This window comes from Ranitomeya imitator, chromosome 7 (genome assembly GCF_032444005.1).
Source record: "Ranitomeya imitator isolate aRanImi1 chromosome 7, aRanImi1.pri, whole genome shotgun sequence".
NCBI lineage: Eukaryota > Metazoa > Chordata > Amphibia > Anura > Dendrobatidae > Ranitomeya > Ranitomeya imitator.
In genome coordinates, this window is record NC_091288.1 from 190,986,357 (window position 1) to 191,002,248 (window position 15,892).

At 38.8% G+C, this 15,892-nt stretch overlaps 1 protein-coding gene across 1 annotated transcript in view; it reads left to right on the plus strand.

The window, feature by feature from the left end:
* FAM20C (FAM20C golgi associated secretory pathway kinase) overlaps positions 1–15,892 on the plus strand; it is a 170,503-nt gene that overhangs the window by 135,181 nt on the left and 19,430 nt on the right. Inside the window, exon 6 of the mRNA XM_069734248.1 lies at positions 9,191–9,371. Within this exon, the coding sequence (XP_069590349.1) occupies positions 9,191–9,371 (181 nt within the window). The remainder of the gene's footprint in view (positions 1–9,190; positions 9,372–15,892) is intronic.

The following is a 15,892-nucleotide window of genomic DNA, read 5'->3' on the forward strand; positions in this document are numbered from 1 at the left end:
ACCATCTCCTAAACCATGCACCATGAGGCTGGCTCTGGCACTGAGTGCTTGCCGGGGCCTTGAATACATAGGATATATTGGAGAGAGGAGTGGCCAACAGTGAACAGCTGAGAGCCTTAATGCAGGAAAGCTCCAAGAGCTCTCTACTGAGCAGATTAACCCCTGCACTGCTAAATGAAACCTGCAGAGTTTAATATGAAGGTGAAGCGCTTCAAAACAGGAGTAGGAGAAGTCAGACACTGCCTTCTTCTGGCTCCTCTCTGTTACAATATGTCTCACATTGTAACACCCCCTTTCATTTATAATAATCTCTGGAGGCATATTCTCGGGGAGATCTATGTCCGGCCCATAGATCTTAACAGCTCATTTACATATTAAGAAAAACATAGATTTCTCGGGAATAACACATCGGATCGCGGATATCAAGGTGTCATTTTATTCAGCTTCCTATGACCTACATGCCCGTATAGACAGCTTTAGGAGTGTTGATCCTACTGACGGAGTCTCTTTAATGACAATGGCTGTATGTTTGGGGCGCGGAATAAATTTCGAGCCAATCAGACGCCTTCCTGATGATATTACACACCAATATACTGTATAATGGAAATTATACCATGCACTGTCCATAAATACTGCATGATCTAATACATACTGGGAGTAAGAATAAGCCAAGCAGTGCTGTGCAGTGGTCCTACAGACAGGCAGCGGCACGTGAACCGGCACAAACGCCGCCCGCCAGACCAGGTAATTTTCAGTTTGGATTAGAATTATCCAGAGCATTATTGTAAGTATACACTGCAGTTTTGTTGAGACATCACAACACATAGGAAGGACATAGATTTCATCTGAAGTACATAACCAAGCAGGAGAACGTGCGAGATTCCTCCTCCTAACAAATGGAATATATTGTGCTCATGTGAAGATGGAATTTGAATCAGATGGAAGCGAGCCTCCTTCCCTTCCCTTCTCTCCTTTAGAAGATTTCCTTATAAATCATTTATTTTTATCACAAGGGACGCTGCTGTGAAAATGAAATAAAATTGTTATCACACCAAGCAAAGAGGCTGCTGGAGAATGTGCCCTGCCTTAAAAGCAGATGGTCCTGCTGGTTATTAAGCATCTTTTAAATTGCTTTTATCTGTCTCTCTTTTAAAAAAATTATATATATATATATATTTTTTTTTTTTACCAAAGTGGGAATTCTTTTATATGAGGCATCTCTGGCTCATATCTATCTGCATATCAGAGCCGATTTATACACCACTTGTTTTAGTTGCTGATGTATGTAAAAAAAAAGACAAAAAAAAAACACTTAGACCTGTTGAGAAAGGAGTTGAAAATAATCAGGTTATGTTGCAATTGATGGAGAAGTATGATATTAAAAAAAAAAGTATTTTTTTTTTCCCAGAAACAGCGCCACTTTTGTACAAAGGCAGAGTCTGGTATTGCAGTTAAAATTAATGGGGTTGAGTTGCAATACCTGACCCAGCCTGTGGAAGAGGGTGGCGCTGTTTCTGGAAAAAAAAAAAAGGTGTAGTTTTTTTTTTAACTAATCTAGTAAATATCCTATTTATTTTATGTTGTTTATAGAACACCAATATATTCTGCAGTTCTGTATGGAGAATGTCACCATTCATGTTAGTCCCTGTCTAGAATGGGGCTCGCAATATTTCCTATTTTATAAAGACGCTAGGGTTAATTTGATAAGCAGCCAATTATGTCTCTTAGTATGTTAAGCGGGGGAGGAACCGTACAAGCTCAATGCAGACGTCTGATTGGTCGAATATAAAAGGAACCTACTGCTGCACTTTAAAGAAGAGATACCTCCCTCAAAGTGAATAATGTTATTGTGCTGAATGCCGCTATCGCCCTGTGGTTCTCATTGCAGCTATATTAAAGTTTGCCTAAAGTCTGTTCCTCGGGGGCGGGACCTATTAATACTCCACCTGCTTATAACACATTATTATGACTACTATCTCTATAATTCTACCTATGATAGTGGCAGACATTGCTTTGAAACCTACGAGGAAGGAATGTCAAGGTCAATTTAGCTTCACGTCTTTCTCAGGGATAGGAGCAACACCTTTCCTTTGGACACTAGGCTTTATTTCTACTTTAATTGTCTGTTGTTTCAGGGAGTTCAAGTGTACATTAGCCGCAATGGTCAGACCTCCTACACTATCTTTTTGTATTGAGGCATCTAATGAGCATGTGCAAAGGTTAATGTGAAGGGAGGAGGAGCAGGTAAGCTGTGAATCGCCTATTGTGATTGGTGGACCCTGTGTAATCAGCTGTGTGCACAGGTGTTAGCTGTCAATGTAATCCTGCCTTTGGTGATATGGAAACTGCTGAGAACTATTCCTGTAAGGACAGGATTTCGGAGACTGGAATAAACTCAGTGGCCAGTGTGAAAATTGCAAATTCTTATTTTCAATAAAGATCATATGAAATACATGTACCGGTAACATGAAAACCTAATTTACACAATGGATCATTTTCTGACTACACGTTTTTTTTAAGATCCATGTGAGCACTACATACTGGTATTATTTAGGAACTCTATGGTGCTGTTATTTAGCGCAGTATGGTGGTATTATTTAAGCACTTTATGGCACAGTTTGGCGCAGTATGGTGGTATTATTTAGGCACTTTATGGTACCGTTGTTTGGCGCAGTATGATGGTATTATTTAGGCACTTTACGGTACCGTTGTTTGGCGCAGTATGGTGGTATTATTTAGGAACTCTATAGTGCTGTTATTTGGTGCAGTATGGTGGTATTATTTAAGCACTTTATGGCACAGTTTGGTGCAGTATGGTGGTATTATTTAGGCACTTTATGGTATAGTTGTTTGGCGCAGTATGGTGGTATTATTTAGGCACTCTATGGTGCTGTTATTTGGCACAGTATGGTGGTATTATTTAGGAACTCTATGGTGCTGTTATTTGGCCCAGTATGGTGGTATTATTTAGGAACTCTATGGTGCTGTTATTTGGCGCAGTATGGTGGTATTATTTAAGCACTTTATGGTACAGTTTGGCGCAATATGGTGGTATTATTTAGGCACTCTATGGTGGTGTTATTTGGCGCAGTATGGTGGGATTATTTAAGCACTTTATGGTACAGTTGTTTGGTGCAGTATAGTGGTATTATTTAGGCACTCTATGGTGCTGTTATTTGGTGCAGTATGGTGGTATTATTTAAGCACTTTATGGTACAGTTGTTTGGCGCAGTATGGTGGTATTATTTAGGCACTCTATGGTGCTGTTATTTGGCGCAGTATGGTGGTATTATTTAGGAACTCTATGGTGCTGTTATTTGGCGCAGTATGATGGTATTATTTAAGCACTTTATGGTACCGTTGTTTGGCGCAGTATGGTGGTATTATTTAGGCACTCTATGGTGCTGTTATTTGGTGCAGTATGATGGTATTATTTAAGCACTTTATGGTACCGTTGTTTGGCGCAGTATAGTGGTATTATTTAGGTACTCTATGGTGCTGTTATTTGGTGCAGTATGGTGGTATTATTTAAGCACTTTATGGTACAGTTGTTTGGCGCGGTATGATGGTATTATTTAAGCACTTTACGATACCGTTGTTTGGCGCAGTATGGTGGTGTTATTTAGGCACTCTATGGTGCTGTTATTTGGTGCAGTATGGTGGTATTATTTAGGCACTCTATGGTGCTTTTATTTGGTGCAGTATGGTGGTATTATTTAGGCACTCTATGGTGCTTTTATTTGGTGCAGTATGATGGTATTATTTAAGCACTTTATGGTACAGTTGTTTGGCGCAGTATAGTGGTATTATTTAGGCACTCTATGGTGCTTTTATTTGGTGCAGTATGGTGGTATTATTTAAGCACTTTATGGTACAGTTGTTTGGCGCAGTATGGTGGTATTATTTAAGGCACTTTACGGTACCGTTGTTTGGAGCAGTATGGTGGTATTATTTAGGAACTCTATGGTGCTGTTATATGGCGCAGTATGATGTCATTATTTAAGCACTTTACGGTACAGTTGTTTGGCTCAGTATTGTGGTTTAATTTAAGCACTTTACGGTACCGTTGTTTGGTGCAGTATGTTGGCATTATTTAGGCACTTTAAGGTACCGTTGTTTGGTGCAGTATGGTGGTATTATTTAAGGCACTTTACGGTACCGTTGTTTGGCGCAGTATGGTGGTATTATTTAGGCACTCTATGGTGCTGTTATTTGGTGCAGTATGGTGGTATTATTTAAGCACTTTATGGTACCGTTGTTTGTTTGTACTATGTGGTGGAAATGTTCAGGCACGCTATGGTACTATTATTTTTCAGTGTATACATGTATTTAGGTACTCAACATTAAAGTTGTATGGCACTGTATGATGGAAAGATTTGGGTCCTTTATAGTACCGTTATTTGGTGCAGTACAGTGGTATTATTTAGGCACTCTATGGTACTATTATTTTTCATTGTATGTTGGTATTATAGCTACACTTTATGGCATAATTATGACACTTTTTAACAGTCTTATTTAGTGTTCTTTGGAACTTTTTGGTCCTATTATTTAGGCACTCTATGGTATTGTTATTTTTCATTGAATACATGTACGGTGTATAAGCACTCAATAGTACAGTTATTTGGCATTGTATGATGGAAACATTTAGGTCTTTTATGATATTGATATTTTGCAAGGTACAGTAGATTTGTAATATGTAGACACTCTATGGTGTCATTATTTTTCATTGTATAGTAGTATTATATTGGCACTTTGTGCTGTCACTATCTGACACTTTATGGCAGTATTATTTAGCGTTATATGAAACCTTTTGGTGCAATTATTTAGGCACTGTATGGTACTGTTATTTGTCATTATATGGTGGTATTACTTAGGCACCCTATAGCATTATTCTTTGGCACGTTATGGTACTGTTATTTTTTCATTATATGGTGGTATTATTTATGCACTCTATAGTACCATTATTTGGCACTATGGCAAAAATCTGCTGGCACTGTATGGTACTGTTATTTTTCATTATAAGGTGATAGGCACCTTATAGTACCGTTCTGTGGCATGTTACGGTTGTATTATTCAGGCACTATATGGTACTGTTATTTTTTATTGTATGGTGATATTACTTAAGCACCATATAGTACCGTTCTGTGGCACATTATAGTGCTATTATTTAGGCACTTTATGGTACTGTTATTTTTCATTGTATGGTGGTATTACCTAGGTACCATATAGTACCATAATTTGACACGTTATACTGCTATTATTTAGGCACTTTATGGTACTGTTATTTTTCATTACACAGTGGTATTATTTATGCACTCTATAGTACCATTATTTTTTGGCACTAGGACAATAATCATTGGGTACTGTATGGTACTGTTATTTTTCATTATAAGGTGATATTACTTAGGCACCCTATAGTACCGTTCTGCGGCACGTTATGGTTCTATTATTCAGGCACTGTATGGTACTGTTATTTTTCATTATACGGTGGTATTATTTATGCACTCTATAGTACCATTATTTGGCACTAGGGCAATAATCGTCAGGCACTGTATGGTACTGTTATTTTTCATTATATGGTGGTATTATTTATGCACTCTATAGCACCTTTCTGTGGCACTTTTTGGTACTGTTATTTTTCGTTGTGTGGTGGTATTATTTATGCACTCTATAGTACCATTATTTGGCACTAGGGCAATAATCTTCAGGCACTGTATGGTACTTTTATTTTTCATTATATGGTGGTATTATTTATGCACTCTATAGCGCCTTTCTGTGGCACTTTTTGGTACTGTTATTTCTCATTGTGTGGTGTTGTTATTGGTGTACTATCCTGGCGGTAATACATGCTCATTTCCCGAAACGTCTAGAACAATAACACAAAATACATCAGCTTCTGAGATACTCGGCATCCATGAATACGCAGAGGAGTAATTTTACTTATTTACTTCCTCAGACTGTGCAATGACAACGTCCAATTCACTTAAAGCAATTCAGGTGCTTCTTTTATGGATGTTTCCATCTAAAACCAAGCAAAATATCACATTACTCCCATCCCAAAAAAATGACACAGGGAACTATTATTCATATATTCAGAGTCTACGCTGCCAAAAAGCCATAATAATTTGCAATTTTGCCTCCTCTGCTGGCTGATCATCCTTCAGCTTGGCTGATAAAGTTCCCTTCCTGTGAAATCTGTCAATATTTTTATTCAATATTCAGTAATGTTCTGTATGGGGATGGTTAGGCGGCACTATGAAATTCAATCTGGGACTCGGTTTTCTCTATAATTCCAATGCATCAGCATTTTGATTTCGTTAAGTGTGGATTATTTTCACCGCTCCCCATTTATCTGTTTTGTAGACCCCAGGAATTTGTTTAGCGACGGTCCAGAGGCGCGTCAGGCTTTTATCTGTAATCTCCTTAGTTTACGGATGAAATTTAATTTTTTTTTTTTTTTTGTTTCTGACTAGCTTGACTTGTGGCATTTATTAGGAGGCAATTAAACTCGTAGCCCTGTCTATGAATCGAGCGGGGAGAGCATAAATAATGATTAAATTAGATTTATCAACAGTATACTGCTGCCCGCGGCATAATGCGCGGAAAATTCAATACGGTTAATTAATATGGAGATACTTGTACAATAATAAGACCTCAGACATGAGACGTTGTAATATAGTATATGTATCCTAAAAATCAGAAATCGTCTATAAAATGATAAGTATCCACAAATATCCACTGAAATTAGCTCATGCTATCGCCAGGATCACAGATTTCTACTTTGGGTTTGGCGGGTAGAGCCTCCTCCTGAATATCTAAATGATTGGACTGCTTGACCCTTATGTCCCCCAACATCATTACTCGTGGACCCGTACATACTGTATTAGGCTGTTGACCGATCCTGCCTATATCGAAATGTTTAGCCCACTTTAGTCTAACGTTTAGGCTCCCTTAAAAATGAAGGGCCCAACAAACGTGACAATAGAAGCTTAGCCTCAGTCCCCTGATGAAGCCAGTCATGGCGAAACTTGTCAAGGAGGCTATGAGGGAGTTTTAGCCAGCTCTGACATTTATACACGTCCTTGGAAAGTCTATCCTAGCGGGTAAACTCCAGCCACTAATCTAGGTAGGCGATATATTAGATTTAGGAGAGTGATAGCCCATAGAGGAGTCCCAAAGAAATGCTATACAGCAATACCACCCGTCATTTTCATCTTTATTTATTAGACCATATTAATTACAAGTTTTAATCACATCATCTCTTAAGTTGGGTCCATTTACCCTCAGGGTATGAGATTACAACAAACGTAACACAGAATATTATAGTCAAAGGCTTCTGCCTTGCGGCTCTCCATCAATTTGTTTTTTTTTTCTGTCCCTAATACAGAGCTAAAGAACAGATTTGACAACATAGGTTTTAACCCGGCCGTTATAAACCCTTTCATTTCTGATTCATACTTGTTTAGATGACAATATTAAAATGGTAAAATTTTTGACTCCGTATTGTGCCCCCAAAAAATCCAGATTTCCCATGGGTATGCTAAACCGCAAAGATAAAACAACCGCAAACATAAAACACAACATATAAACAGAAACCGCAAACATAAAATGTATACAGAAAACAAGCCATTAACATGAATCACAAACATAAAACACAAACATAGAATATGAACAAAAAACACAGGCATACAAAATAAACTGAAATCTTAAAACACAAACATAAAAGATATAGAAGCATAAACCCAAAAACATAAAAAGAAATCGCAAACATAAAACAAAACCATAAAATATGAACAAAAAACACAGACATTAAAAAATAAACTGAAATCTTAAAACACACGCGTAAAAGATAAGCATAAACCCAAAACATAAAAAGAAATCGCAAACATAAAACAAAAACATAAAATATGAACAAAAAACACAGACATTAAAAAATAAACTGAAATCTTAAAACACACACTTAAAAGTTAAGGATAAACCCAAAACATAAAAAGAAATCGCAAACATAAAACAAAAACATAAAATATGAACAAAAAACACAGACATTAAAAAATAAACTGAAATCTTAAAACACACACTTAAAAGTTAAGGATAAACCCAAAACATAAAAAGAAATCGCAAACATAAAACAAAAACATAAAATATGAACAAAAAACACAGACATTAAAAAATAAACTGAAATCTTAAAACACACACTTAAAAGTTAAGGATAAACCCAAAACATAAAAAGAAATCGCAAACATAAAATATGAACAAAAAACACAGACATTAAAAAATAAACTGAAATCTTAAAACACACACTTAAAAGTTAAGGATAAACCAAAAACATAAAAATAAATCGCAAACATAAAACAAAAACATAAAATATGAACAAAAAACACAGACATTAAAAAATAAACTGAAATCTTAAAACACACACTTAAAAAATAAGCATAAACCCAAAACATAAAAATAAATCGCAAACATAAAACAAAAACATAAAATATAAACCAAAAACGCAAACATAAATCATAAAGCGCAAACATAAAATGTAAAGCGCAAACAAGAAACATAAAGTGCAATCTTAAAACATAGATTGCAAACGTAAATATGAATCGCAATCGTAAAACACAAACATAGGATATGAACAAAAAACGCAAACATAAAAAATAAACTGCAATCTAAAAACACAAGCATAAAATATAAACATAAACCCAAAACATAAAAAGAAATCGCAAACATAAAACACAAACATAAAATATAAACCAAAAAAACGCAAACATAAAACATAAACCGCAAAACATAAAAGATAAACTGCAATGTTAAAACACAAACATAATAAATAGATAAAACTAAAACTGCAAACAAAAAAAAACAAAAACTCAAACTGCAAACATAAACGTAGATTGTTTTGCCCTATATAGGACAGTTCATAAACTTCAGGTATGATTTCAGGAATAGTCGATGAGATGATTGATAAGAATCCCCATTGTTTAGAAAAATAAAGTCAACATGGTTACAATGTGACCACTTTCATCCAGAAGGAATTCCTATCTCGACCAATGGATACTACAAATGTGATGACAAAACTTGGGCGAACTACCGATGGACCTTGACGTTGACCTGAGTCTGGATATTTCGTTGACTGTATTTTCTTCTTACTGTTCATATTCTGCCACTGACTCTAAGTCATCGTTTGTTTTTCTTACAGCAAACAACATTTGTTTCTATGGAGAATGTTCTTACTACTGTTCAACAGAACATGCTCTCTGCGGAAAGCCCGATCAGATAGAAGGATCCTTGGCTGCTTTCCTTCCAGACTTGTCCTTAGCAAAACGGAAGACGTGGAGGAATCCGTGGAGACGTTCATACCATAAACGCAAAAAAGCCGAGTAAGTCCATATTATTCTATTATTGTACGGGTCGTGCACTGTGTATTTAGTACATATGTATATCTGTGTCAAAAATGGCTTCATTGAATCATGAATAGACGAGTGATTTCTACAGCCCCCGTTTATTTCCACAAAGACAGGCCATACTTGTGTGTACTCCTTCTCTCTAGTATTCATGGTTTTGTTTTATGGCCAGAATTACGATTATTTATTACAAATAATCAGCCTACTTAGTGCCTTATCAGTGTCATACGCTTTAGTTCCTAAATAATAAATGTCATAAATTAGTAAAATTGCACTAAAATAAATCGCTCTATCGTACCACATGAGTCAATAGTACTAGTGATGAGCGGACATGCTGGGATAAGGTGCTATCTGAGCATGCTCGGTGCTAACCGAGTGACTTCGGCGTGCTCAAAAAATATATCCAAGTCCCCACGGCTGCATGTCTCGCGGGTGTTCGACAACCACAACTCTTGCAGGGATTGGTTTGAATTTTAGTGTAGGGATTCACAAAACAATGAGGTCCCTTGAAGTGGGTTGCGATGGAAATTTTGACCTAACTATCGACCGATGCCTCATTCATCTTTTACATTTTCATCGTTGCACATTTTTTCATCTTTTGTAGGGTGCAGCCAGGTCCTTTAGTGTTAGCTTTGAGAATATGGCGTCTGTCCTTGTGTGGTGCACTTAAACAGTTTTGGGCAGCTGCCTGGTCTAACAGTATGGTCGTCACTAGTAGACTGTAAGCCAGAAACTGCGCGCTACTTGTATCTGTGTGACTGGCGCCCTATACAAGCTTCATCTCTGTGTTCAAGAACAGTATCTGGGCCTCTCTTTGTGTCTGTATCAGGACCTTCTTGTTGATTTAAAGGTAAAAGTGGCCCCCTTACCACTTGGGCCCTTGCGCGGCTGCATATTTTGGACCAATGATATATCTAGCCACTGCATTTATAATACTAGGCGACCACCTCCACCATGAATGGTCAGTGTGAGTGGTTGTTTCACCATTATGTTGTCACTGTGCTACCTTTGCCTTTTTCATGGGAGGCGCTGCATCCTGCAGTGCATTAATATTGCGACCTAGTGACGAGTGATCGTGATCGGATAAGGTGGTACCTGACCATGCTTGAGTGCTAACCGAGTGTCTTCGGCAAGCTCGAATATTATGGTGGGGGTCTGACTTGTCATCCGGTCGGCTAACTGTTTAAAGGGTTGAAAACATCACAAGTAGTGATGAGCCAATGTGCTGGGATAAGTTGGTACCTGACCATGCTCGGGTGCTAACCGAGTGACTTCGGGGTGCTCGAAAAATATGTTCGAGTCCCAGCGGCTGCATGTCTCACGGTGTTCGACAGCCACAACAGATGCAGGGATTGCCTGTTTGTAAGACAATCCTTGCATGTTTTGTCTACCGGCCGCGAAACATGCAGCCGCGGGGACTACAACATATCTTTCGAGCACACCGAAGTCACTCAGTTAGCACCTAAGCATGCTGAGGTACCAACCCATCCCAGCACGTTGGCTCATCGCTACTTGTGATGTTTTCAACCCTTTAAACAGTTACAAGTCAGTCCCCCACCAAAATGTTGGCCTATCCTAAGGAAAGACTTCCCATTCTACAGAACAGGCAAACGCCTAAATATCTTCAGCCGACCATCCATAAATATGTCTAAAAGCGATTTCATTAATAACCCTAAATTGTCATTTACGGAGTCTTCTTCCATCAGCTCGAAAAGCCGCTCTTCTATCGACTGTCATAACTCCTAATAGTCTTTGTACTGTTGCCTTCACTTTGCTATTGTGCGTATTAGGATCTGTCACTTGTCATTGTGACACTAAAAGAACCGCATTTATTCTGATTTTCTTTTCTTTCAGCCTCTACTTTGTGCCATAGCCGGATGTTTATCCGGCGTAAACTGCGATAAATGCATGTGAGCGTGATAAACCGCATCATAATGTATTATATTCTTCTTAAATTTGCAGAGTAGATTATATTTTATGGCTCCATTTACTCTCTAAAAAGCAAATCCTTTGGGCGACCTTATCGCGAAGTACACCATTCGGCATTTTGGAAGAACCCATGAAAATGTTCTGTATTACATGAAGCCTTTATATTAGCACTGGATAAGGCCGTAAGGAAATTGATAAATTTCCACCTTTATGGATATACGGCACCTAATGCACTTCTGTTTATGGATTTCTAAAAGCTTATCAGGCCGGCGCGCTACGTCTATTGCATTACACGTCTGTATTCTGTTCATTTATCATTCCTGGCAGCTATGTGGATATGATTTCCGAAGACTTATCCCTTCAGATCTTATTAGAGGGGAGGATGGAGCAGAGCAGTGGGTTGGCTGGGCTGATGTGTCATCAGATAATTGCTTGATTACCTTCTCCCGGCGTAGCATTAACCCTTTTATAGATCCGCTTAATCCGTCTTGTTAAGGAGACACTGAACCTAATGTCTCTTATCTGAATTTCCTGTGCCGTTGACTACGATCTATTATTTCCCGAACTCAGCCATATTGAGACCCGTGAGAACCAGAATGGAGCAAGGTCAAACGTCATATGCACATCCCCGTCCCATAAAAAAGGGGTCTGATAACACTGCAAAAATACAAAAATTAAAATTGGAAGAAGAAAGACTGGAACACCGTCCTTTTAAAAGAATTGTATGCTCGAGGAAGGGACTTATGGTCCAGACTAGTAGAGGTAGGAACATCAGAAACACAAAAGAAAATGAAGGGTAGGTCTTACTGCAGGGTACATTTCTTTTAATCTGGAAGGGAGTCAAAAACAGATATGATCCAATGTTTTGACTGGGAAAGGTCTTTATCAATTACATCTGCTGCAGGTGCAGGTGGGCAAAATTTAGTAGAGCAATAACGTAAAACATAAGATGTCAACGAGAACCTGTGTGGAGCATGAGCCCGGAATCAAGAAATGCGGCAAGCAGGGTGACAAAGACCGTTCCCGGTCAAAACGTTGACCACATCTGTTGTTGACTCCTTGCCGGATCAAAATAAATTTACTGCTGGAAGACCTACAGTCTCATTTACTTTTGTGGTGCCGAGTACCTCTTCTACAAAAATGAAGTCATATCTACATAACTTAAATCAGTGCATGAAAGTAGGGATCCTTGGGTCACCAGAGGAAATGATTCTGAAGTCCATCAGCTCTTAAGCCCCCGATACAGAAGGGAAAAGTCAGCTAAATTCATTGGGTTTGCTGGACTAGCCAACCTTTATGTATAAAGGTGTCTTGACTGATGCAATCAGGGAAAAGAAGGGTCATACATGTGGAACTCACATCCATATTGTTGGTCTGGGAGATGAGATACTGCAAGAGGTTCTTGGCAGCAGCTTACTCAACTTTCTTCATTGGAGATGCATGCGTGTACGCTCCTCTGAACAGGGGAGATGATGAGATAGCACAAACGACCTAGGTTCAAATGGAGTTGTCTTCTGTACAGCTCTTTTGTTGGAGCTCATTATAGAAACAGAGCTCGGGTCTTGTCTCCAGCCAGTCCCTAAGATGGAAGCTTGCAACCCACCAACCAATGTAGAGTAAGACTATCCAATGAAAGACGCTCCAGTGGGCTAGGTTCACCTGTCCTGGCTGAAAGTAATTTACAGTGGGTTATTGGAAAGTAACCTATCGATTAAATCAGTTTTTTTGTTTTACATGTATTTTTTTATATTTTGCAATGGCTTTTATTCATATCTGTGTATAAATAACTAAATTAGAAAAACTGGAATTTTCACACTGGCTACTAGGGCTATTTTAGACTCCTGTGTCCTATCCTTTCAGTAAGAGTTTTCAACAGTTTCCTTATCAGCAGAGGCAGGATTATAATGGCAGATAATGCCTCTATACACATCTGATAACACAGGATCCACTTATCACAGCAGGTGATGTCACAGCTCCCATGTTCCCTCTCCTTTCGCAGTTTGCACATGCTCATTAGATGCTACCATAGAAAAGATAGGGTTTGGGGTCTAACCATTGTGGCTATGTACATGTTTTGTTTCCTGAAACATCAGGAAGTTAGAGTATAAAAAATCCCCTGTGGCCAGTCCGAAAATTGTCACATTTCATTCTTTTATTTTTAATAAAGATGGTGAAAACAAAAAATAACCAAAAATCGAAAATAAACAATGCAAAAAAACCCAATTTAAACAACAGTTCATTTTCTGATGGTGCAATTTCATTGAAGAGGTTGTCCATTACTTTTACATTGATGCCCTATCCTCGAGATAGGGCATCAATGTCTGATCGTACGGAGTCCGGTACTCAGCACCTCCGCCGATCAGCTGCTTCTGATGCTGGTGGCGGAAGTACTGACTTGTGGAGCTTGGCCGTCTACTTGTAGTGGCTGCCACCGGGTTCAGCACATCCACCTCCTATTCAATTCAATAGCTGGCGGATGTGCAATAAAAAGCCCCAGCCATTACAAGTAGATGACCAAGCTTAGCAAGTAAGTACTTCTGGCCTGCTGCCACCACCGTCTGCACCGATAACGGCTGATCAGTGGGGGTGCCAAGTGCCGAACCCCGGCTGAAGCCCTATCCTAAAAATTGAACATTAACGTAAAAGTAGTGGACAACCTCTTTAAGGGTAACAACTTGCTTAGTAAAAGATCAGAAAATAATGAACCCTTACTAAAACATGTACCTAGAGAAGCATAGAGCTATATGACGAGTCCCTCGCTCTTACTAAATTGTTCCTGCGCTGGGACCATCTCTTGCAAATGCATAACTTGAAGGTTGTGGGCTCCAGTGCAAAATGTTAAATGGGGCCCCCAACTATCACAGGTCTTTAATATTAATAGTCTTTTAAAATGGCCAAAGGGACTTTTTGGGCCCTCTTACACTCCAGGTCCAGGGTGCAATTGCAGCCTCTGCGCTTACTATAGTTACACCCTTGTCCTCTTGGATATGTCCACCACCAATGATCTATAGATTGGATTATTGATAGATAGAACTCTAAGACTCTCATGAACCATTTACCTTTCTCGCTGTATTGAGCATCACCTTTATTAGCTTTCCTCTTTCAGCTTAGTGTTTCTTTAAAAAATAAATCACAAGCTCTAATTTTGCAGACCCACGTCTCACCTAGATGAGAAATAATGTATGGTCCATGACTTCAGCAACTGTTAACAAAGGAGCAGACTGACTGCCGTGCTTACAAATATCACTGCCTTAATTAGACAGAATGTAAAAATAACTCAGAGGGGACAACATGCTGCAGAGAATTCTTCCATGCATTAGTCACTTTGGTTTCCGAATAAATAAAAGCGGTGGATGAATTATACAATGAAAAGAGATCTAATGCTGCAGACAAATGCCTTTAAATGCACATAGAAACGGCTGAAGATGTTTCCTTCAGATGTGGCTTTTATTGACGGAAAGTGCGGTTGAATAGAAGCCGCTTCTTTGTATCAGCGGGAAAGAGAACTCCTGATCTTTGCTTTACATGGACTGACTTCTTTCTGAAATCGCTGTTGCTATACCATATAGTCTACAGCGGGGGTACTCAACCTCTTTTAGTAAAAGTCTTCTCACGAAAGTCTGAGCTAAACACTAAATAAAGTTGTCAGCTTGGTAATGTTTCGCCAACTTTGTGATTATTCGTCATCATTTCATAGCTCAGAAGTTTATGGATATTGTGACAGAGTCACTGGCGCTGTATGTTAGGGGAGATATGTGTCACGAAGGTTGCTAGCTTTTGTGATGTGAAATACATAAGTTTCTCTGCAGCATGCTATGTGCTGATGGGTAAACCAGCCATTACAAGGGTTTGGTTTTTTTGCGAGTAGGTGTAAGAGGACGCCTACACACCATATCTCCACCTCAAAGGTGTGGTTGGGAATGTTAAATGTCCAACTGCTAGGTTCTCTGTTGGGTGTTTGGAGAGGGAAGTCTCCAGACGTGGCTCTAGGTGGAGCTGAAGACTTATGGGGTTCTGAGCGGGCGAATCCCGCAAATATAAGGACTCTGCTATAAATTATCTTTTGGTTTGTCATTATGCCGGAAAAGCAATGTTTATTTTGTTAAATTCTGCCAAGGTTTATGTCATACTTAATAAGCCAGCAGGTGTTTGAGCCCAGAAACGTTCCTTTGTCTACCTCTGAAAGCAAGCTAGTGAGTCAACCGGCCACAATAATTATGTTGTAAAACTTTTTGTGTTTTGTTTTATAAAGTTCTATACCACTACTACGTCGCAGTGTTATATGTTAAACGCATCGGCTTTAGGTTAGAAACGTACATAAGAATGAAACACTAAATCTCAGTTTTCTTGTCACGTGGGCAAAGTTCATGTTCACATAGCGTGAATGGCTACGATGAACAGACTTGGTGCTTGCTATTTCGTATTCCAGATCCCTGGGGTTGACCTGGCCTTTACCCATTAACCCTTATCCAGGCATCTGGACTTACACAGGGACTAAATGAGCAGAACCAGGGAAGTTCGGGTTCTGGTACCTGATCTGAATTTTACTCCAAAGTTTGGTTCAAGAA